This window comes from Siphateles boraxobius, unplaced genomic scaffold (genome assembly GCF_051911475.1).
Source record: "Siphateles boraxobius isolate OS27281-9 unplaced genomic scaffold, OSU_SipBor_1 20, whole genome shotgun sequence".
Classification (NCBI taxonomy): Eukaryota; Metazoa; Chordata; class Actinopteri; order Cypriniformes; family Leuciscidae; genus Siphateles; species Siphateles boraxobius.
The window spans coordinates 10,756,356-10,782,509 of NW_027508811.1; the positions used below are offsets into that span (position 1 = coordinate 10,756,356).

Consider the following 26,154-nt stretch of genomic DNA (forward strand, 5'->3'; position numbering starts at 1 on the left):
AGAATTACGGGCCTGTAGCAGATGTTTTACATTGTTGGTCATCCACGGCTTGCTGTTAGGAAACATACAGATCTGTTTCGTGGTGGTGACATTTCCAATGCAGCATTTTATATAGAATAGCACAGAGGATGTATAGATGTCGATTTTATTGTCTACAAATACGGTCCAGTCAGTGCGTCTAAAGCAGTCCTGCAGCTGCTCAGACGCTCCTTCAGGCCATATTTGTATTATTCTTGTAGTAGATTTGATCCGGTTCATAACTGATCTATATGCTGGAGTCAAAAACAATGAAATATGGTCAGACAGTCCTAAGTGGGGGAGAGGTGATGCCTTATATCCATGCTTGATGTTACTATAAACATGGTCGAGTATGTTTTTCCCTCTTGTGGGGCACTTTACATGCTGGTAGAATTCTGGGAGAACAGTTTTTAGGTTGGCTCTGTTGAAATCACCTGCTATGACAAAGGCTCCTTCTGGATAAGCCCGCTGTTGTTTTCTAATGGCAGTTAGCAAGTAGGCCAGAGCTGTTTTAATGTTGGCATCCGGAGGTACATAAACAGCAGTGATAACAACAACTGTAAATTCCCGCGGCAGGTAGAAGGGGCGACATTTAACTGTTAAATACTCCAAGTCCGGGGAGCAGTAAGTGTCAGTTATTACAGCGTTTGTACACCAATTATTGTTGGTGTAAACACAGAGCCCCCCTCCTCTGTTCTTACCGGAATCCTTGGTCCTGTCGGCTCGGTGCGCTAAACGGCCTACTAGTTAAATAGCCTCCGCTAGGATCGCTGGCTTGAGCCAACATGCAGATATGTTTCTTCGCTGAGGAGCCGAGACTGAACTCAGGCGATCCCCACGGTGCAGCGGAAGTGGCAGGAAGACGTAACATCTCCATTCCCTACTCAGGGAACTCTACGGGGCCCCCACGGACTGGGACCCCCCTACTCTGGCCCCCCAACGGACTTAGAGAATACACATATGACCCGGAGGGATGCATATGGAGAACACTGGGGTGTCCAGCCGCAGGTGGAATATTTCAACCCCAGGGGTGGCAAGGTGGCTTGCCAAGGGAAAGACACATGCTCAGAGAGGCTTACAGTGGAAATACACATGTGGGGGTCACTCAGAGGAGGGACCATGCACACGAGAGGCACCTAGCCGGCGCGCAGGCAATAGACACTGGGGCCGACGTACTGGAGGAACTCAGGGATTTCGGGGAAGCTCACCTGAGGAGAATATCGCACGTTTCCAGTCCGTGGAGTGCAAGCGAAGACACCTGAGCGGGTCCAGTACTAGCTGGTTGAAGCGAGTACATGAGAAGACACAGGCTGCACTCGGAGATAGTAGAATCTGGCGAATGTGTAGGGTGTCGTCCAGCCTGCAGCTCTGCAGATGTCTGTTAGCGAGGCGCCATGCGCTAGAGCCCATGAGGACGCCACACTCCGGGGAGTGGGCAGTCACACCAAGGGGGCACGGTTGACCTTGCTGCTGGTATGCCCAAGCAAAGGCGTCCACTATCTTTTCCAGTGAGACAACCTTTGCTTGGACAGAGCCTTTCCCTTCAGCTTCCCACCATAACAGACAAAGAGCTGGTCTGAGGTCCTGAAACACTGCGTTCTGTCTACATAGGCGCGGAGAGCACGTACTCGACAGAGCAGTGCCCAGGCTGGGTCTGCCTCCTCTAGGGGTCGCACTTGCAGGTTCACCACCTGGTCCTAGAAGGGAGTGGTAGGAACCTTGGGCACATATCCAGGCCGGGGTCTCAGGATCACGTGAGAGCAAGCCGGTCCGAATTCCAGGCACACTTCGTCAATGGAGAATGTGTGCAGGTCCCCTACCCTCTTGATGGAGACCAATGCAACCAGGAGCGCTGTCTTCATTGACAGGAACTTAAGCTCCACTGATTGCAAAGGCTCAAAGGGATCACTCTGCAGGGCAGTTAGAACCACTGAGAGGTCCCAAGAGGGAACGAGAGAAGGGCGAGGAGGATTCAGTCTGCTAGCTCCCCTCAGGAACCTGACGATCAGGTCGTGCTTTCCTTTGGACTTACCTTCCACTGACATAGTGTGCGGCAATAGCGGCAACGTATACTTTCAGGGTGGAGGGAGACAGCCTTCGCTCCAACCCTTCTTGAAGAAAGGAAATCACGACACTGATCGAACATCTCCGGGGGTCTTCTTGGTGAGAAGAGCCCAGTTGACGATGAGGTTCCATTTCAACGCGTAGACATGTCTCGTGGACGATGCTAAGCTGAAGTGATGGTAACCACCACCGCTGGTGGTAGGATACTCAACCTGCCTCATCTCGTCCAGGAGCCACACGTGGAGGTTCCAAAGATCAGGACGAGGGTGCCGAGGGTGTTTAGATGTCATTTTCAAATGAGAGAGATGTAGAACATAGAGAGCACACAGAGCACAAAGAGAAATGGTTTAGAAGGCTTCTGTTCATGCTTTTATAATGTTTGCTCCTCCCCTTTGTTTGGTAAACCATGAGAATTATGTTTTCCCTTCCCCACGGCACGGGGGGGTAAAATTATGTAAAATTATAATGAACATTATAAAATTATAACATATTATAGTGACCTCAATAAAACAACCAAAACAAATGTGGGTGAAATTTTAATATTTAATAGTTTTATACAGCTAAAAGAGCCTGGGGTCAAATTGACCCCAAGGAACACCGATGCTACAAAATGTGTGCAGGACATTGAAAAAATATCAGCAGGTTAATTTTATGTTTACAGAGTTGTCCCCATTAAATTAGGAAAAGTCATTAAATCTGAAGCAAAAAAAAAAAAAAATGTATTTACAGACGTTAAACATTGAATGGGGTCAAATTGACCCCAAAGATAATAGGAGGGTAACAATGTCCCAAACCAAACAATCAAAGATTTCAATATATTACGTCATAACCCATACTTTTAAATGTCGACAGTTGTCTCAATTGTGACATTTGTATGTCTTATATGGTATAAGAGAAATATTTGAGTCAAACAAGATTACTGAGAAAAAAACAGCCACAGTGGCTGGTGGATGCCCAATTTTACCAGCCACTTGTATTTTTTACCAGCCACTTTTTCTGGAATTCAAATTTATGAATGAGAACTGTGACTTTGATAACATTGACGTCAATTACAAATATGTAATTCGTTTTATCCATTTAATAATAGGAGTTATGCTGCACTCAGGCGCCAATTTATGTTTTCCTCCGTGCATGCTCAAGGGCACACGCCCCTTTTTTTTAATTTTTTTAAAGCACTATTTAGCACAAACAGGGCTACCATAATATGTGAACAACATGTATGTACATGTTTGTATTTTTGAGAGTTGTATGCATGGTTATTTTACAGTTTATTTTTTAATTTTAGTTAAGTCTGTATGACCATAAATGGAGTATTTAAATGTATTTTGCTGCTATTTGAAAAAAATCCAGCAAAACGCGCCAGCGCGTTTGTCGACCCCAGAGAGTTAACTCGATAATAAAGCCGTAAAGTAGGCTATCTTTCAACTCAGGACAGCACCACTTCTCACAAATACAGATAGGATTGGAGATGAAAAGTTTAACTGACACGTAATCGAGCTCCAGAGCACCCACGGTATCGGCTACTATCCTCGCGGCTGCTAAAACTATCGCTAAACTAAAAAAAACGATAGCTATCTAGCCATCAGAAAACACAACTTCAAGTTAGTAATTTACTTACTTGCACATCCAAACGTAGTCCCGAAAAGGTCTGCCCTTTTTGCCGATCGCATGGACGTTTCTGAATAGAATTGGTCATATTCATTATTGACTCTATTTTAAGGTTAGTTGTTCCTCTAACGAACAAATTGTTTGCATTTTCGGACGACGCATAGGTTCGACAGTAAGTACAGTGCATGGACTGTTCGACGGGAAGGTAGGCTAACCATTCCCTCGTTTTCCCTTCGTCCTCAATGCGCCACTTCACCCACTTGTTCAAAAAGTACCTTCACTTTTTATTTACTTCGCCCTCAACAGTTTGTACATTCATATACTGCTGACTCCGCGGCAGGCCTCTTAACACGGGGTATATGTCGCCACATTTTTTAATTTTCCTTTTGTCTGTTAGGCTACCTCAGCTCAGCTATATGCGTCACGGTCCGTTCAGCGCCGTGTCCGTGCGCTGTGTCCGTGCGCTGTGTCCGTGACGCACAGTGCTGAAAACCAATCAAATTAGTTACTCGACAAAAGTGCATTATTTTTACTTAGCAACAGCATTCTTTGACAAAAGAGGTCCAATCCGTTACAAGGAATGTTTTATGTAGTAACCAATAAAAATATGTTTTACAATCTACCCGCCACTGTGGCTGGTATACAAGGCAAAGTCACCCGCCACTTTGAAAAAGTACCAGCCATTGGCTGGTGGCGGGTGCTAATTTCCCACCCTGGTTAAAGAGAGATCTGATTTATAACAAATCATAACTTCACTGTAGTTGTGAGGCCGGGCAGATATGTGAGTTTTCAGCTGGCGTGTGTCCATGGAAATCATTAAAGCTTTCACATGTCAAAGGATTTTATAACAGGTCCTCTGAGGATAAATAGTGTGTGAGTGTGTGTGTTTAACAGACATAAGTGAAAACAGGCTGGCTGTCCGCTGGAGCTCAGTTAAGGCTGTGGAAGAGACATCTTCAGTCAATTACTCATGCTTTTGTATAGAATTGTCACAGGCCGGGGGTGGGGAGAAACCACGACCCGTACCAACTACCACTCTGAGGAGCTACACCCAGAACACCACGAGGCTGGACACAAGGTACAGTAAGTAATTTGTCTTTATTAAATATTAAAACATGTTTAAAAGGGCGTCCGCCTGGACGGCTAAACTCGTTCCACTCTTCCAGACGGCAGCGGAACTCAGGAGTTCAGGCAAAGGCTGCCTTCCGGGTTAATGACTCAGAATGGGTAGGTTACAGGCTTCTTTTGTTTCCTTAGGATCCCGGAGGAGCTCAAGGCGGGCTACAAGTGTCTCCAGAAGAGCAACTCCATACAACGTGAGGACTGGCGTTTCCCACTCCTTCCAGACGGCAGTGGAACTCGGGAGCTCAGGCAAGGGGACCTTCAGGTGAGTGACTCAAAGTGGATAAGTAACAGACTTCTGTTATTTCCTTAGGATCACGGCGGAGCTCAAGACGGGCTACAAGGATCTCCAGGAGAACAACTCCATACAACGTGAGGGCCGGCGTCTTCTACTTCTTCCAGACGGCAGCGGATCTCAGGCAAAGGGACCTTCCGGTGAGTGACTCAAGGTGGATAAGTAACAGACTTCTCTTGTTTCCTTAGGATCACGGTGGAGCTCAAGACGGACTACAAGGATCTCCAAGAGAACTACTCCATACAACGTGAGGACTGGCGTTCTCGGTTCCTGTAACGCAGCAATAGAGCTGAAGTACCTACAGTAGAGGAGCTTTGGATTCGTGAGGAACTCAGGAAGTGGCGGTCTTCGAGATCGGTGAGTTCTGGGCGACGTGAGTGACTGGCCTTCTCGTTTCCTCAAGATGAGTCAATCGGCACCTGCACACATCTATACAGCTGGACTATAAACTTCCCCACCCCACACTGCTGGACGATCCCAGGAAAAATTGGAGCGAACGGAATGGCTAAATCTTCTTCACATTTGTGTATACAGCAATCCCTCCACAATTCACACGTGCACACTTCAACCTGTAAGCACTGCAATTCCACAATTACCTCACAGTGGGTTTAAGCCTTCACTCCATTCAACCTGGATCATCCAAACTGCTGATCGGGTTCCAACCGAAGGGGGGGGAGAAAGTGCAATGATGAGGCGGCTGCACAGGGGGGTTATTCAGGAACACAAACGTGCCTTCCCATCACCAGCTTCAACCTCATGAAAATAGAACAGCAAACATGGACAGATCTTCTAATAGGTCACAAGGCCTCCATAAACTCAATCACAATGTTAGTACAGAAAGCTGGAATTGGGTACTTAACTCTTCGTAAAGGGCGATCTTCATAATGCATTCATCAAACTCGACTACGAGGTTTGTACGACAAGCTGGATTTGGGCACTCAACTCTTCATAAAAGACGATCTTCACAATGCCTTCATCAACTCAATCACAATGTTTGTACAGCAAGCTGAAATTGGGTACTTAACTCTTCATAGATGTTGGTCTTCACACTCACGGGGACAATCTTCTCCCTCGCCCGTCTGCTCACTTTTGGCCAGTCCTTCACTCCCCGTACCTCGCCGCTTTTCCCTTCCTTCAACTGCTCCATTTATATCCTCTGCAAACATACACTCTCGCTCGCCACCGTAATCAACTCTCATTTCATTCAGCTGTAAACAATTTCTCCGCGTTTTCCCGTTAGATCGGCCATGACGGCAAACCGGAACCGGCCTGATATTACACCGGAAGTGCTCCCCCCGGGGGCCTATGCACCGAATTTTAGTTCCGGCTTAGTCACCCTGTGACAATTTGATCGATATACCATGTTTGTGCAGTCATCAACTGCAGGAAATCCATTTGTGAGATTGTGTGCATTTGCTTTTATTTTTTCCCCTCTCACAGACATTGTGTTGTAGCACTAACCGAATCTGTTTCAGAATGAGAGTTTGAAACTCTGAAACTGTCCACGGGCCACCAACCTATTTAAAACAACACTATGTAACTGTAATGTTGTTTAATAAGGCAGTGAAAAAAAAAATTTCTTTTCAAAACAATCCCCAAATACACTTTGGTAAACCTTTGACCCTTATATCCAAATTTACAGTACACATAAAAGAATAGGCAAAAAGTAAGCTACCTGGATGACCTACTTCTTCTGGAGAGATTCTGATGTGCATATGATGAACACTTTACTATCCCATGGGGCCACTGGAGAGGATTTATGAATGTGAAGCGGGTAGGTCACATGATAATGACAACATGGCGAATGTAGTACGTCCAGATTACATTCTACTACTACATTCTACATACTACATTCATACTATATAGAACATAATTTTTTAGTGGTAGTGGAGTAATTACTTGTTTGAAATAAGTACCTAGCCTACTCAAGAGCGTATGTGATAAAGGGATGCAGCCAAAGTGTGCCACAAATGACACACTATACACTATGCACTTTTACTATTTGCTTTGCACTATTTATGAATTTGATAAGTTTATTTTATCATCAAGCAACAGAGTCTGATTGTCTTCCGCTACGTAATTAAAGCTGTGGCAGTTTAGTGCATTAAGGGTCCAAAATTCCACACTTCCACTGCGTCCGAAAGCACATACTGTACAGGCCAGGGGTGTCCAAACTCGGTCCTGGAGGGCCACTGTCCAGAAGAGTTTAGCTCCAACTTGCCTCAACACCCCTGCCTGTAAGTTTAGTATGCCTAGTAAGACCTTGATGAGCTGGTTCAGGTGTTTTTAATTGGAGTAACTGTGCAGGACGGTGGCCCTCCAGGAGCAGAATTGGACACCCCTGGGACAGAGGTTCAACATTTGGTTTGAAACATCAACGTTCTCATTGCATGTGACCTACAGCGTCAGTTGTGCTGCTTCACTTCCATTCACAAATCCTCTCCCGTGGCCTCATGGGATAGTAAAGTGTCCATCGAATCAACACTTCTGAATCTGGCCTGAAGTATTTGTTCATCAAGTACTTTTCACTTACTGTTTTATGAATACTATGAATTCAGACATACTACTCAACTCACGTTACTACTATAAGTTGGCAAATTCGGAAACAGCATTCGTATCATTTTTGAATTTTCAGTCCGCACACAATAATTGCACTATTTATACTACAAAATGGTATAAGGAGGGCCACTGTCCTGCAGAGTTTAGCTCCAACTCCAATTAAACACAATTAAACCAAACTAGCTAGCTGTTCCAGTGCTGTTGGACTGTTGTATCAGCTCTATTGGAAATGTTTTATATGATCAGCTAATGTGCAGAAGTCCACAGTTCAGTTCAGTACATCCACCCGTCATACACAAACAATCCTGTTGAGGAAAGCTGGTCTTTATTGTGAACAATCAGCCTCACTGGACATGTTTATGAGAACAAAACATTAAATAGAAAAACAGTCCTTTTCTTGCCTCCATAAAACTGGTCTGTGTTTGATTGAAGTGTAACAGTCCATAGAGACTGAGAACAGCCCTCTCCATAGCAACAAAAGCAAGAATCATGGGATTTTCCCACTAATTCAATGAGGCCCATTCACTCAACCTGGATGACAGACACAGATACAAAATGGTGTGTATAAAGTTACCAAGATTAAAGGCATTCGCCATGAGTAAGTGTTTTCCCACAGAAATGTGGAGGGGACCTTCTGAGGTTTTGTGTGTCTCCCATGGCACATAAAGAGCTCATGCAGCGTCCTGAGCGATGAAGTAAGTCCTTTGGCAAGTACATTAGTAATTGAAAACAGTTCTTGTTCTGTGTTGTGTTTGACGAACACATACATTTGTACACACTCTTGACTAATTTGTAAATGTACTGTTTATATAGTGTAGGGTTAGGTTTAGTGGTGTAGAGAATGGAAAAATACCTAAAATAAAAGTCATTTTCAATGTTGATAAACAGATATAGTTATTGAGCAGCAATCAGCATATTATAATGATTTATGAAGGATCATGTGACACTGAAGACTGGATGATTGCTACAAATTCAGCTTCGTCATCACAGAAATACATTTTGACAAGATATTAAAACAGAAAACAGTTAGACTGTAATAATATATCCCAATACATATTTCAATATACTACTCAGTATTATCTTAAATAAAAACACACATTGATGTCTGTAGGCTAAATGTTGTTTAAAAACATTTTTTTTTTATTTGTCACAGACATTAACAGTTTCCTCAAGACAATGTGACATGACAGGAAAGAACACGAGAAACACAGCTTAGCACAGCGGCAATGCACTCACACTAGGGGTTGTAGTACCAGATCTTCTGCTTCCTACAGTATATGCCACTGTTAATGTAACACGGGAAACTCATAGTATAGGGAACACATGAGAACGTTTTAACTTGTTAATGCCCTAGATATATCCATAGATAAAACTAAATAGATATCTCTAGCAATAATAGTGAGTAATAGTTTCAACATTAAGTTATTAATGTGTAATGTAGGTAGTAATGTGGGTCGCTCTATCAATATGCTGACCACTCTCAATTGATGTATAATATGTTTCACAAATGTATAATAACAGCCACTTTAGACATTTCACACCATTTACACACAAATATATGGGACATGTAGAGACCTGAACAAAGAAGACATTTAGACATACCTTAGACATAATTATAAAAACAGCAGTACTAATAAAATAACATTTTCTGAAAGCTACGGGTAAATTATGTCATTTGTGCGAGAATAATCTTTGTATTTCAACACAATACAATCTTATATAGAATAGAATATATATTCTCTTCTCTGTGCGTATTTTTAACCTGTAAGAGCACAACTCATAATTGCTCTATTAATTCAGTTTTACATTTCCCTTGCCATTAATTATCATTAATTAGCCTTTTCCTTTTTGATGTCCAGCATGTATCATCTACTCATTAGAAGCAGAAGCATCCCATCTGTTTTGATTGCTCTGTTTCTTTGTAATGGAAGTCAATCCATAATGCCACTGATATCTCCCTATTCATCCGAAAACACAAGTATGGCTTTTTAAATAACTAGGTCTAAGGCACACAGAAGCTCCTCCCCCTGTAACAAGTGCTGCCGTCCAGTCACAGGCACATTTACCTCACAGTCGTAACGGGTAAGCTGGGGGAGGGGCATAGTTATGGCTCCACCCTCTGACGATCTGCTCAACAATCTACTCGCAACATCTGAGGAAAAAAAAACAGATCGAGAAAGAGCAACAATACATGAAAAACAACTGGTCTCCATATTCGCAAGGATTTCACACACTGACATGTTGTCTCCATGGTGACATACCAGATGGCAGCAACAGTATCGTGGCATGACGAATCCCTTCTGATGATGAAGCATCTGATTTTCTGGCCTTTTTCTCTGGAAAATCAGTCACCAACTGCAACACAGACCCCTGGGAGAAAACACACATCAACAGTCACTCGTAAACTGTTCTTATATGAATAAAAATAACCATGAATTATAGATACTTAACTGTAACTGTAAATTAAGGATTCCAGAGAAATATGCAATAATACACATTAAGGCTCTCAACATACCAGTCTTATTGCTTCAGACAGAGGTATGGTCTCAAGTTTCCTCTTGAGCAGCTTCGGGTTGGTCTGACATTTAGAAGAAATATCACCATCTTGAATAATTTCTCTAGAGTGTTACAGAAGGAAACATGAAGAGAGAAAGAACGGCAACAAAAAAATAGATTGTTCTTGAATAACTGTATTGAGTTTATTTGCAGCACAGATCTGATCAACAAAGCATGTCTCTCTGAGGATGCGGTCTCACCTGCTGTTGTCCTGCTCTGTGGTTCTATTGTTCTGCTGAACGGTGTCACAGGACATCAAGTCCGCAGGGGCTGCTGGGAGAGCAGGGGGAGTTTGCGTGCAGCTGGAGGGGGTCAGTTCAAACTCTGAACCTGGGCTGGAACACATCGACTTGGCTGGAGAAACAGTCCGCAGCTGGAAATCATCATCCATGGGAATGTACGGAGCTAACATCTCCAGATCCAAACCAACTCCCTATAATAATCATAACCATCAGCACATTAAAACACATACCCCTGGTTTCACAGGCAAGGCATAAGCCTAGTCCTGGACTAAAATGCATGTTTTAGCGGTTTTAACTGAAAGCAACTTGCACTGGCATATCTTAAAACATGTCAGTGCCATTGTTTTGTCTCAAGATGCACACCACTAATGTTGTTTTCTAAGGCATGTTTATAAAAGATACTTAAATGCCCTAATTGAACTAAGGCCTAATCCTGGCTTGCTCTAATGGTACATTACATTTTTTATGTTGTGTTGCTTAATATGGCCATCGTCTGTGTGGATGCAGTACATCATCAACAGATCTACTGTACCTGTGTATTAAAGGGTGTCTTGGACTCCATATCCATGGAAAATTGTTTCTCCACGTGATCCGGTTTTAGCTGGTCACTTAATTCTGAATCCACGGGGAGATCAACCTGAACATAAACAAACAACCAATTCATGTCACATGTCACAAATATATTATTTTCTTGAAGAGTAAACTAGAAAAAGACATGTAAAGGATTAAAAGTGTGAAAGGTATGAGAGGTACTGTAAAACAGTGACTAGACTCCACCTGGGATCTGGAAGAAGCCAAAGATTGTGGGAAGGGGAAGTCATCAGGTTGTAGATGGGCTGTGGAGGCATAATCCTCATTTAGGGAGGAACAGGGAGGAGAGAGGGGTGAGAGGGGTAGCAGTACACTTGAACAGGGTAACATCACATCATTGTAGAGAGGAATTTCTGTCAGCACAGAGATCGTAGGGTCTGCAAGAAATGAACATATGGACTTTAAAAAACAACAACATACTTTCTATAAATAAATGGTCAAAATATAATTAGAATTCATGTATAAATATTAATATTTAGTTTAATTTTTACATGATGTGATTAATAGGATTATATATATATTATAGAGTCAAACGATGTCATATATAAAGATGTAAAGTATGAAATTGTTTCATCAAAACCAATTTTTTTCTCTAGATGTCCAACATCATGGATGCAGCCAGCTTTATTAATGATGATGTTTTGTGAGGTAACAGCAATGCACCATATGATTGTTTGAATTAAATTATTCCATACTTCAGGACATATACTTAAAGTTAAAAGTAGCAGATTATTTAAAAGTAGTAGGCACTAGGCATTATACAATATATACTGCGCAATATGCTAGTATTTCATTCAAACATAGCCAATTTGATGCTATCAGATCTACAGTATTTTCAGAGATCACAACATCAATCAAATGAAAGGTACACAGAATTTACTGCAGAGTAAATTGTGTGAATGACCATGAAACTTCTAGAATGGACGGTCTCATGTCAGAACAACTAAAACATTTGATTTAGATGAGTCAGTAGCTGTTTCCAACCACTTATTTTTATGTAAATTTTGGGATATTGCATCAAAAACGTTGGATGGAAAGGCCAAAAAGCGCATGAATAAAAAAAAAAGTATGATAATGTTTTTATATAAGATAAGAAGATATGCGCATAAACTGCAATCGAAACACATTTACCGAATAAATCCCTCAATACGCAACAAAAAAAACTATTGTAACTTTGCCTCAACAGAGGATGTAATTGGATAACTGGACTAATCATAAGACCAATGTCATTGCACAGCATCTCAAATGTTGGTTTGGTTATTCTGTTATCAAAATTATTTGGTATAATTTCCGCCTAGAACTGTCTCACACAACTGCATTGCCAAACACCAGGAATCTGCCTCTGGAAACGGTGCTTTATTCATAAAAGTTTTATGCAATATTCCAATTTTGCACATACTGCAAGTTAAATTGACAGCTTTGGATTGAAACATAGCTAGTGTAGAGTTCAGACCTGTGCTAGTGATATCCAGTGTGAGGACAGGGTCTACAGTCAGTGCCGCTGGCTCCCCCTTCAGGCTGTCATTTAACTCCTCTTCCACAGACTCCTCTTCCTTTTCATCCCTCTGTTTCCCCTTCTCTTTCAACTCAGCCATGGTCACATCAACCCCAAGAAACTCCTCCTGGTGCTCTTCCTGTTCTCGTTTTATTTTTGTGCTGTTGGTTTGCTGAAGGGACAGGATTTGTTTGGGATGTTCAATGCCACTGCAAAGGATGAACGGATGAAAATAACATCACTCATACAAACACAAGCACATATTGCACGTACTAACTGCACGTATTCAGGCAGCCAGATGCACATTTAAATGCACACTAAGACTAGTGTGGTCATACTACTGGTCCCACCTGAGGATGTAGTTGACGCAGACCACACACTGTGGCTGGGAGTTTTTACTGTTATAGATCACAGTGGCCTGAGTCTCTGCCCAAACAAATCCTCCTGCTTTAGCCAGCAGCCGGTACTGTCCGGTACACACTTGTCCCTTTACAAACACTGCAGAGAGAGACATATAAAGTATTATGATATCTCTCAATTTAGATCTGCATAAGTGAACAGCATTTAAGTGACCATACGCTTGTGGTGTGTTTTGGTCATGTGGCCAGAATCCAGAGCGTGATAGTATTCATACACAGAATGCTGCAACAGATCAACTGGATCAAAACCCAACAGCTCTGTGATCCTGCAAACACACACAAACACACACGGGTTGCATACCGCTCTGTGACATTACAGCTTTCACAAGGTACCACTAGATGGCGAAAAAATCCAGGCCACAAATCTGGACCTTCAGTCAACAGACTCTCTCTGTATCAGAAAATGCATACTTCCCTACTAATGTCTCAGTATGTCTCAATACCCAGTAATCCTGAAATTGAGGGCAAAAATGCCCAGATGACACCTTTTCCTACAGTATATGGCACTATTAATGTAACACGGGATTCTGGTAACTCACTAGATTCTGATAATAGTTTTAGTTTTGTTGATATTAGAGCAGTGGCCCAAAGGGGCTTGTGCCCTAGTGTGGGAAGTAATTTGAATGCCTTTGAATGCATTTTGAAAACGTGCTCCATATATTGAACATACTTGCACAATTATACGTACAAAACTCAGTACACATATAGCTCTCATTGAGCCAAACAGCTTTCATACTGACAGTCTGACAGCAACCAAACAAAAAGTCGGCTATACAGGGTTATGTGAAAAGTGCATGCGCTAAACTTTTAAATACCCCTTCTAAAGGATTTATGAGTTCTTTCATAAACCCGGTTTAAATGTATACTGCCCTAAAGCCATCAGGGGGTGGTGGTGCCGGGCTCAAGCTCATCATTGCTGCTTGCAGCTATATTTTTTAATCTTTCTAGTTAAAAATAATGACATGATTTACAATTATTATGTTATACAGTCAGTTTCTAACATTTTCAAAAGTTTATACATCTGACATTATTATAATAATGCATAGAAAAAAAGATATTCAGGATCAGTAAAATTGTTTTAATTGTTTAAGTCTTTTGTGCTCACTAATTCGATGTGTGTTAAGGTCCTTCAGAAATCATTCTAATATGCTGATTTGGTTCTCAAGAAACATTTCTTATTTTTTATCCATGTTAAAAATGTTGTGCAGTTTAATATTTTGTGGAAACCATTTTTCCAAGATTCACTGATTAATAGAAAGCTCAAAATAATTAATTTGAAATATTCGAAACCCCAAATCTATGCAATGAACTTCAGTCATTTTAAGTATGACTTAAGTGCCCAAAAGTCTACAGTACCCTATAATAAATGATGCTCAGATGTTAGAGTCAGATGTTGCTTCTGTCAGCACAAAAGCATTTAGTTTTATGCTGAGCAGGGCAGGTGTTATTGTACAACACTCAGAGGTGCTGAGACTTTACCTCTCATCGCAGTAGGTGAAGCGCATATCTAAAGTGTGGCGGCTGAGGAACGTTCTAGAATCCAGAGGAGCCTCAATGTTTGCCGGGTGGGGAATAGACTCACAGATGAGCACGAGGTACGTTGAACACGCACTTTTTTCCTTCACGACACCATCTGCTGTGTGGATATGGCCCGAACACCGCAGCACCTGTCAGAGAGAGAAGCTGATAGGGATAAATATGTATCCAGATTCATTGTATATATGCTTTCAGAGTAACCCTGCTGTCACAGGGTCAAAAGTGAAGCACAAGTAGGGGGTGGTACCTTCCAGGAGGCAGATTTGACATTGACAGTACGCCCTCGGCTGGTCAGTGTACATTTCATCCTCAATAGAAAACTTCTATTTGTGTGAAACTCCTTTGCTTTCTTACACAGACCTGGAGGGGGGAAGGGAGAGAGATGTGTGAAAGTGATCACTATTGTGATTTTGAGAGAGAGAGAGAGAGAGAGAGAGAGAGAGAGAGAGAGAGAGAGAGAGAGAGAGAGAGAGAGAGAGAGAGAGTATTACCATTTCTGTGTGCCAGCATTTCTCTGAGCTCCTCGTGATCACATGGATGAGTAAACTCAAACACAGTGTGTCCAGTAAGGTCAATCTTCAGGGGTAAGAAATAGTTTAGTACACACAATTCTTCATTATTAATTTTTCACGTTTCTAAGGCCTGGCTACACATTCATTGCCCCATTAGAGATTCAGTTTAACATCAGACGGTATGATCTTACAATGAAAGGTGGATTATGACAGTTTATAGTTGATAACAAATACTAGAATGATAACCAATCTATTATGCATTAATTTCACACCAAAATAAATTAAAGTAATATTAATACTTTAAGCATGTACACATTCAATTGTTTAAAAGTGACAGTAGAGACATTAATTATGTTTAAAAGATTTCTAAATAAATGCTTTTCTTTTAACTCTCTATATATTCAAAGAATCCAGAAAAAAAAGTAGCCATTATTAATTAATGAAGCCTTGGTAAGGATATGAGACTTCTTTCAAAAGCATTAAAAATCATTTTAATTTTTTAAAAATAGAAATGTGTAATTGCACTACTAGCAGCATCAAATGTAACCACAATTAGTTTGTTTAAATTAAAAATATAAATTTTGCAATTCTGTTTTGTGCCATTAATAGTGCACACACTTCACCTTTAAGCATTGATAAGTATCAAACTGAGTCAAATAATGATCACATTTCAGATTTTGTAATGTCACTCATAACAACTGTTAACGATAACAATCTATTCATAACAAAATCTAACTGTCAGTTAAAATTTTGAAACTAAAAAAAAGACTTCTAATGTGAGTCACATGTGCATGTGTCATCAAGCCAAGATGTTCTGAAATACACCTAAAATCACCTGAGGTAGGCCTAGACACTTGCTGACATTCTCTGACAGGTAGACGATGTCACCATCACCAGAAAGAACCATGAGAAACCCATCCAGAGCTTTCAGATATGAACTGTTCCACTGAGAGTGCAGTTCAGTCTCCACATCCAGTTTATCTAAAGAGAGACAGAGATGAATGCACGCAGACAAATTCACTGCATGATCTCACTGAACATTTGTCTTCTCTCACCTGTGTTCAGTAGCTTCCGGAGGCGCAGGTAACTGAGTGCGAGTCTCATGACTGATGCTTTATCCAGGTTAGACGTGACGCTGTGGGGGAAGGGCAGTTCTCTGGCCAGTTCATAAAACACCTCCGATTCCTTTCCTCTCCGACAACGTGCTGCATCTCGGGATTTCTCCTTCCTTCGCTCTGAGCTCACCCTATCACAAACACAAACATACGTATAAATCATATCAGAGAGTCGTGTGCTGTCAATGCCTTCCCCTGTGTGCTGTCAAACTGTCAAAAACATACATCATATATAGCTTTAAAATGCACACATAGGTTCCATTGCATATAAACCAGCAGCAAACATTATCCAAAGGTGCAGTCGGGCATGCAAAATTACTAAGGGTGCTGCAACAAATGTCGACAACAGGATATGATGTCACAGTAATAAATAAACATATAAATGATAATGTACGTAGCAGTATTGTGTAGTGTTGTGTAATTTTGCGTATTGTGTGGGGTCAGGCATGGCAGTTCTTCTGAATTGAGGACAGTTGCTTTATTAACAGACTCGATGGAGACATGGCAGGTAAAACCTATTTCACTCACACTCTCTCTCTCTCTCTCTCTCTCTCACACACACACACACACACACACACACACAAGCACAAAGATCCTACTGTACAGTTACTGACATCATTATTTTTGCCATGAGCTGTCCTCGGGGCATATATGGAAAACCTAGAGCTCATAAAACATCTGTGGACAAGACTATTCAGAGATGTCAACAGTGTTTAATTAATTTTTATTGATTTATATTTCCTCTGGCTCTGTCTCTATCTCAAAATGTAATTCATGAGGAACCTTAGTATTGTCAAAGCAGTCAACATTACACATTTATGTATGTTTAAGTTGATAAAGGTAATATGTTTTGATGCATTTGTCAAGAGGGAACGTCACATTCAGTTTGGTGCCAACTTCACATGCTTGCAGGTAGGATAATAATCTCTTTATCTGGGTCCTGGGTTGGATTAACTAGGATACACTGTAGGGGGACAGTGGGATAAGATGTGTCAGTGGGCATCGCCATGTGCTAATAAATTTGCCATATTGCCTTGTGCTTAAATCCATCATTTATAGTTGGCTGTGACAGACGTGAACGCTTGTAAAACTGTTTCTGTGGTCAATTTTCTACATGGCAAGTAATATTTTTCTGTCACAAAAATGTTTACAATTATCTAGATCTGATGACTGGTGGGGATTTTCTGCTGGCAAATCGTTACGCCTGTAGGTGGCGACAAGTGACTGAATTTATGTTAATAAGTGAGTCACTGACTGATTCCTTCAACCAATTCATTCAAAAATGGACACAAGTGACTGTCTATTAATGGTGTAAGCATGGAATAAAAAAACTTGTTGGATTTATCAATCAAGACTTTTACATTTTATGTAACTAAAATGTTCCTAAAAAACACTTTCCTTTCTGTAGCACATTCTGCAATATAACTCTTAATTTAAGGACAAAAATGTGCAGATAGATATTGCTCTGTCTGTGTGTGTGTGTGTGTGTGTGTGTGTGTGTGTGTGTGTGTGTGTGTGTGTGTGTGTGTGTGTGTGTGTGTGTGTGTGTGTGTGTGTGTGTGTGTGTGTGTGTGTGTGTGTGTGTGTGTGTGTGTGTGTGGGGCCTGGTAAACCCTACATTATGGGGACAAAATGTCCCCATAAGGATGGCAATATCTGAAATCCTTGTTCGTGTGGGGACATTTTTTGGTCCCCATGAGGAAAACAGCTTATAAATCATGCTAAGTGATGTTTTTTGAAATTGTAAAAATGCAGAAAGTATTCTGTGATGGGTAGGTTTAGGGGTAGGGTTAGTGTAAGGGAATAGAATATACAGTTTGTACAGTATAAAAATCATTATGTCTATGTAAAGTCCCCATAAAACACTACGTGTGTGTGTGTGTGTGTGTGTGTGTGTGTGTGTGTGTGTGTGGTTCAGGTATACCTACCTACATTATGGGGGACCAAATTTCCCAACAAAGATGGCAATATCCGAAATCCATGTCGGGACATGTTTGGGTCCCCATGAGGGAAAACAGCTTATAAATCATATTAAGTGTTTTGAAAGTGTAAGAAATTCAGGGGATGTAGAGGGAAGAATATACAGTTTATACAGTACATCATTCATTATGTCTAATAATGTATAATCAAATCATTATGTCTATGGAATGTCCCCATAAATAATGAAAACCTGTGTGCGTGCGTGTGTGCGTTCGTGTGTGTGTGTGTGTTATTTTCGGTCTTACTCTTGGGCCCCTCATGAGACGAGATATGAATACATTAAAGGATGTAACATGCACATACAAACATTGACTCTTGAACTCAGTGCACACTTTGAGGTCTCTACACTGATACAGTGCCGTTAGAGCGTCTGGATGCTGGCCAGCCAATCGCCTTAAAAGCGAATGCTATAGAAACCACCAAGTCATCTCACCCCTCTTCCTGTCTGTTTCTCTGAATCACTCCACCTGTTTGAGCATTATCTCTACATGCTGTTTCAGATACAACAGAACAGTGAAGAAAGAAAAAGGACATTAGTGATGTATCAACACACACACACAAGCTTTGTCGCCCCACTGGCCATTTCCCATTCAATATGTAATTTCAAAATATTCAATGAAGCAAATGGGGATTCGTAAGGTCTAATCATGTGTGTGTACTTGAGATGGACATGTTTAGCACAAAAAAAATTAAGGCCTAATACTACATTTCTATCATTAGCATCTAAGTAACCTTCAAACCACAATGACCTTGACTACATGGTAGCCATGCCTCATAGCAACATTATGCGGTATCCTGGTTTAGTTTTGTGAGTGGGATCTTTCAACATCAGTTAGTGGTCAGAGGTTTTTTTTAATCAGATTATAACGGAATGTGCCAATAATGGATGGTAACAATATTAAATAACGTGTAAGAGGTGGTGAACAAGGAGGAAGAGGATGAGGACAAGAAAAAACAAGGTGTAAAGAATGTTGTCCAGGCTTGATCTGGCACACTAGAGGGTTTTCCCCTTTGCCTGGCAAGAGATGACATTGTCTGTGATGTGGACATTTCACAGTATGCAAGTGCTGAATACAGTCGGTCAATAGGCCTACTATACAATATTCAGTACAAGACTATACTTGCTGTGCATACAGTATACAATTGATTCACCTTTATTCAGTTGTGATTACTATACTTTTTTTAGGTAATTGCAAAATTTGTTTACTTTGTTACAATATACTTTTTTTCTGGAACTGCATGCTTTGGAGTCTATGTTCTCTTTTTTTTGGTGATGTAGTCTCTAATGAATGATCTGTAGTGTTTTTAATATTGACTCAAAGTGTGATTTGATTTTGAGCACAAATAAAATGGATTTGAGGCAATTGTTTGATTTTGCCAGAATAGTCAGAGATTCTCTGACTGTAGTTTGAAGATTTGGTTTTGCGTTTAAGGTTTTGAGAAAGTGGGTGACGCTTTTGAGAAATGTGTTTTGGCAATTCAGAAAAAAATGCTTATTTACCATTTTTAACTCAGTTTAAAACACCAATTTAATAACTAATTTAATAAACCTAAAGGGGACCTATTATGCCCTGTTTTACAAGATGTAATATAAGTCTTAGTTGTCCCCAGAATGTGTCTGTGACCTGAAGTTTCAGTTCAAAATACCCCACAGATCATTTATTATACCATGTTGTAAATGCATATTATCTGCATGCGTTTTAAAGCCATATCAGTCTAAACTTCTGATAGATGCATGGTTTTCTGAACACATTCATCCGAAGCCCACTCATAGAAAGCAAGATGTTGAACGGCACGTCCCGTGAGTATTAAACCAAGTTCTCTTTTACGGTTTATTAAACTGTCAAATACACACAAGGTTGTGTCAAAAACACAAAGTTCACATAAACATAGTCGGTTATGTCTGTTAAAGTAAACAGCAGGTAAGAAATTGGATGTGTATATTAGATCTGTGCATTAAAGTGAAAGCAGCATAATATACAGTACCAGTACTATGCTGTTAATATGAATCAAACAACAAAAGAAAAACAGAAAATCACTCACTGCTCTTGATTAAATATCTTCAGTAGCTTTAATAAGAAACATTTCTTACTTGCTGCTGTTAAAAGCTCAGGTGAGGAGATGAACATGGGGGACTGTGTACCAGTCACTCAGGGCGGAGTCTATGCTAATAGGGCGGAGTCCGTCAGTCATGGGCGGGGCCTGTGAAATGTCACGTCACATTGCATAGAAACTGCAAACGGCTTATTCCGAGACACTGCTTATGATTTATGGGGATTTAAAAAAAATAGTTTTTACTGTTATAGGGTGGTTGTGTACACACGGCAAACACACATTTATGTTCAAACACCACGTAAAAGTAAATTTTGCATAATAGGTCCCCTTTAATCTTTAAAAAAATCTCAAAATGAATATCCATGTTTTTATACTGTACATTATAATGTGGTTATGCATTAAAAACAGTTGATTTTAGTTTTAGGCTTTTATTTTTTACTCAGACGAAATAAAGACATTTTTAATATTGACAATTTATATCGTTATCAGGAAAAATGTTAAACTTACTGTATATTTAAAATCAGTGAAACCCTACCTAGTGTTCATCATTGAAAGAGCAACTGTGGACACCTTTTTCATGATCTGTCAAGATCTTTAACTTAAATCCTGAAAGGTTCTGCATACAGCTCAAAATTTTAGTCTCAATCTACTGTAAGATCTGTATAGATCTGTAAGATGTTACAAGTTACAATACAGTTGTTCTGTAGGAAGTCACATATGACAATATAAAAGGTTTTGAGATAATACAAAGTCTCACAACCGAACTGTAGCACGGTGGAAAAATGAGCAAACCACAAACCCCTGTTGAGAGAACAGTATAAGATCATAGAGCACCATGTAGTATAATTGACGAGTCAACGAAAAAGGTCCACAAGGGATCTTACACAACCAAGTTATAATACAATAAAGTTCAGTTAGTTAACATTAGTTAATAGTTAATGCATTAGTTGAAATGTTTAAACTTAAATGGCTGAACATATGAACTTGAAATGTTAACAATATATTAGTAGAAATTAATCAAAATTAATAAATGCTGAAAAAGTATAGTATATTGTTAGGTCATGATACCTTATGCATTAACTGTTACTGAACTGACACTTATTGTAAGGTGTAACCGAATATTAACAGCTTTGAGCCAGACAGTTTTGAACTAAAATTGTGTATCCAATATACCAAAAAAAAAAAGGCAGTTATGCTAATAAAATATTCTAGAAGTCATCTCAGATGTGCTGAGCCAGACTGTGGAGAGCAGACAGACGGAGCCTTTAGCGTGATCACAGCCCCCTCTGTGAGACGCTCTGTGCCCTCAGCATGTTTTAATAATAATGATCCAATAAGCTTTCCGTCAGTCAACCGGCTCTCTGTTTTCCCTCCCTTTGACCAGTACAAACTGCTTCCCGCAGGGGACTACATGATTCATTATTTATAACCCACACACATAAGGCACACTTACTATGGTCTAAATATTTCAGCAAGGACAGTACACACACATTCTTACAGGAAAACATCTCTGCTTAATGCATCTCCACTACATTTGCAACCTTGACCAGTATAAACAAGGTTAATGGGTATATCCAGAATTGGATATACTGTGCTTGATACTCTCTTTCTGAACTTCAAAACAGCACATGCAGAAACACTCACAGTGTGTGCGAGAAAGGTGTGTTTAACAGGACATGATATAGGATCATGTCAGCTTTTCAATCGAATCTAGGTTAAAGCCATTATCCTGCCGTATAAAGCTTCTTGGCGTCCTGTGGATATGTTATTATACATTATAACACATCCAGTAAACAAACACTAACATTGCTCTGCATTAACCACAGACCTGTTAATGAAATTCATATTAAAAGAGGGCCAATAATAAAACCCATGACGAGATGTAGAGCAAAACATTATTCAAGCAAAGGTCAACATCCTTCATCAGCTATCTGATAAATTAAGTCTCTTCTATTAACGAATTCTGTTTCTAAGAGGACGAATGGCTGGTTTGATAAGTGCAGAAGCAGCCTAACCTTTCTCAGCTTCATTTTACACCCCTGCGAATGACAACACCGACAGGCCACAAGCTGATAGCACACAGGGGACCTTTACAATAGAGCCAAGAGGAGAGGTGTCAGCTGATCCAGAGCAAAACACAAGTGCTACGACAGAGGGATTTCGGAGAGCAGAGCAACACCAAAAGATCTCATTTTCATGTGTTTGCATTACATTGTACACAGTAATTTCAAATGGAAATACTGCCTTGTGCTACTTAACATATATACTTGTAATTCAATGTTTAATGTGATTTAAGTATCATAAACAATTATATTAACATGTAAATTCTAATGTACTGTAAAGTGTGTTGCATGTCACTACCTTAAAACCAAAACTCACCCAATTGAAAATAAGGTGTAAGAAATATGTTCTTAATTTCATATGCTGGCTCTTGAATAGATGTAAGCACTTAGCCATGCAGTCTTTAATTAAATGGCACTAGGCTGTATCTTTCAGCACTGATTTTAAAGGAAGTGATAATCAATCAAACCCACTATATGTTATGTTCAACGTGTTCAGAATTCAGATATCCTTCAGCACTGCGCATGTGCAATAAAACCTATTCGAAATGACAGACAACCCCAAACTCAGATCTCTTTGAGAGGACCAAAATGTGAATCGAGTGAAAAGGATCTCAGTTCTCCAGTCTTGAAAGTAGAATTCTATATCTTTTCAGTGTCAGTGATGGGAAGTCGGTTCATTTTAAAAATGGATTCAGTCAGCAATTCTTTTAAGTAATAATACTGTGATTATGTCACCACTTGGTAGTACCTAGTAGTCTAAACCTCAGAAGTCATGCCCACGTACCGTTGGCTAAACGTCTGATACATATTCCACTCAAAATTGGAAATACTTCAGGATTTTCGAAGTTGTCATCTGGTTGAATTCTACAGGATTTCCAGGAGACGTATTATGTGTTATGTGTTATGTTCTTTAACGGTCCGGCTGGAAACAAGGCTGTCGTGGCGCCAAACCCCCTTATGGAAGAAGCAAGCAGTTGTATTTACAACTGTGGCAATGAGCGCTTATAAGGATCAACTAAACGTTAAATTTTCACGCCCCTACACGACGCATCTGGGCGGTCCTTGGCCAGTGAAAGCTGCTATGGAGTCTAGACCTTCTGACGTCAGTCTGTAGATCTGGCTATGTAAGACTATGGCAATGTTCGAAATCGCCCCCTATTCCCAACATTACTCCACTTATATAGTCCACTTGAAAGAGTGAATGAAAACGAGGGAGTAATTTCAGACACTGAGTGCGCCGAAAGGGGTACCCACTTTTGCATAGTATTGTGCTTAGCAAATAGCAGCTCCAGTAGTAGGCCTAATGTATATTAAACTCTATAATGGAAACTAGCATGTTTGAATTAATTAATTTAACAATTAATAATCAAACAATATATTAAATTAGACAATTTAATAATCAATTAAAAAGGAATTTATACCTGTATGATATTATACCGTAGCCACATTGGACCCGCGGTATGGAAAATGATTCAGCTGTGGGCGCCATCTTCTGGTGAGATACGGGAATAATTTGACCCGAACGTCACAGTACATTTAGGTATTCTCTAGTCGTTGTGCGCAAAGATATTTATAGGTAGATCCCACATTTGACCTCTCCAGACACATTGGAAAGACCCACATCTCCCAACAGTCAGCATGTCATCACTCACAGTAAGAAGCAATGATGCCACAACATTGCGCAGCCTCTGGTTGTGAAACTGCCGAGATTAAAATTCCCGAAGAAATGGGATAACCTTTCACAGATGAGAATGTGTTGGTTTATGTTTTTATATGTATTAACTCATTATTACATGTTTTAATATGGTATGTTTAATGTTTTTACTTTTACAATGGTAACTTTTTAATGTTGTGTTAGCTGACGCCTTCGTCTTGTTGTTAGTTTACCAAAATCATCTGCGGAAGTCTATTTCATATAAAGATATTCATACGCATCTAACAGTTGCAGACAGTCAACTGGCTCTCGAATGTTTTTTGAAACAGCCGCTAATGAGAAATCTATGTAGCCTCTATCTATGGTTGAGCACTCGTTATTGCGGTACATTTTGGGATTGAATGATTGCACTTGATAACATCCACTGGTTTCGGACATCACTGCAAATGGCTGTCCACTCAAAAAGTGCCCTATGTAAGGGTATAGGGATGTAGATTTCAGACACAGGTCCCTATAGACAACCGCAAAACATGGCCTAAAATGTTCTCGTAAAACATTTTTTATTGTAGGCTAGACCTATTGGTATTTATTTATGTTTCCTACTCCAGTTTGTTGAAGCAATGAAAAAAAAAAAAAGAGTAATTTACAACCTAAAAATAACTAGGGCTATTGACTGGTACGTGTGTTTAAGAGTCATACAGTCAAGTCATAATTCAAGTAGGCTACTTAATGTTTTATTTTGAACATTAAGCTATTCGACTAAAGTATAATATTAAAGTAGCTCCCTACTTGTTGGACCATAATCCTATCCCTGTTCTATTCTCGGTTGTTTTAGCTCACTCGTCGCTTACTCGAATCGGACAAGTCGCTTCGGTTAATCTTCAGTGAGACCGAATTCTTGAATCGACATATCAGTCCAATTCGTGAACGAATTGTTCAGACCAGCTTTGTAAATCGGTTCAACCGATTAATTGGGAAAAAAATAATTAAACGATTCATTAAGGCTACTAAAGGAACCTCGCGAGCGCAAATCAGTTGTGATTGAGAGCCAGCTCACTTTTCTAAAGCAATGCTGTTTTTTCAATAACTGGTTTGAGTTTGTAAGAAAGCAAACATCTTGCAAATCCTGCAAATGTGTGAAAAATAGGCTACTCTCGACACAGTTTCATTCATACAAGGGTATAAATGTTACAACAGGTTATCCGTGGACAATTAGGCTACTGAAAGTGATACCGACCACAAACAAAGGACAAAACAGAATTTAAAATCAACAACATTATTGCCAAAACAAACTCATATCTAAACACAGAAATTGGTGCTTGCTTACCTTTTTTTTCCAGGTGCAACTGAATCCATGGTCAAACGGGACTCCAACACACACACACACACACACACACACACACACGAAACCTTCGCTAAATCCCTTGTTCGCTCAAATTATGTACAGTCCCGAGTGTGCAATACAGTAAGGCCTGCAGGAGTTTCGGTGTTCGGGTGATAAAGTTGAATTAAGTTGAAGTGATGCTTTGCCTTTACCCCTCTCGCTTTCTCCGCATCTGCCTGACGGTTCGCGTGGGCGCGCAGTCACATGCCTCGGAGTAGTCGGGAGCGCGCTGTGCTGCTCCGTGAGGATATTTTTGGAACGAACGAGACCCTCCAATGGCCACTATACGCTCATGTAGAAGCTGCCCCGCGCTCGCTGCTGTTGGATGTGCTTAATACATTAAAGATAATTGGATATTCAGCTTTCATGAGGTCAATGTGAGGGTTTCCAATCAAGTGCCATACCTAGAACGACTCTTACAACATTTTGCATAAACTGATAGGAGAACATCAGTTGTGCAGTTTAGTTTACCACTACTGCATTTCATTAATATAGAATCAGATTCAGTCACTTTCGCATTATTTGGCGTTTTGTTCAATCTTTTTGATGGCAGAGGTGGCTATAGCAAGTGGCCACCATTTCAGTAGCAAGAGGTTTTCAAACTCGGGTGCAGGGACCCTGAGGAGATGCAAGGGAATACTAGCCTATAGCCTATGGAAACATAGCCTATACAATTTGTGTATAGCTATATAGGCCTATGTATATATACTCAATATAAATTGGATCTTTGTACAATAAACTATTAGATGCCTTTCAAATTTTGAGGATGATCATATTTGGGGGTCTGTGGCATCTAAAAGACTGATGACTTGAGTAACTAGAGCACTTTGGTTGACACTTTAATTTTTTTGCAAAGGAAAACAGTTTGCAATATTGTAACTGACTA

General features: G+C 40.2%; 1 protein-coding gene across 2 annotated transcripts; it reads right to left on the bottom strand.

Annotated features, from left to right (window-relative positions):
- Nucleotides 1–8,783: 8,783 nt before the first annotated feature.
- Nucleotides 8,784–25,554, bottom strand: hif1aa (hypoxia inducible factor 1 subunit alpha a). 2 transcript variants are annotated; one of them, XM_077236689.1, is made up of 16 exons: nt 25,212–25,269; nt 23,652–23,722; nt 16,073–16,263; nt 15,853–15,998; nt 14,997–15,081; nt 14,753–14,865; nt 14,449–14,636; nt 13,129–13,235; nt 12,901–13,048; nt 12,509–12,759; nt 11,242–11,432; nt 10,997–11,101; nt 10,423–10,655; nt 10,182–10,284; nt 9,928–10,036; nt 8,784–9,818 (listed from the first exon to the last, which is right to left on the bottom strand). In XM_077236689.1, exons 2-16 carry the CDS (start codon nt 23,717–23,719, stop codon nt 9,655–9,657), a joined length of 2,202 nt encoding a protein of 733 aa, XP_077092804.1. In that variant the 5' UTR covers nt 23,720–23,722; nt 25,212–25,269; the 3' UTR covers nt 8,784–9,654. The 2 variants fall into 2 exon arrangements, with proteins under 2 accessions (XP_077092804.1, XP_077092805.1); XM_077236690.1 differs by lacking the exon at nt 23,652–23,722 and having other exon boundaries at nt 25,212–25,554.
- Nucleotides 25,555–26,154: the final 600 nt, after the last annotated feature.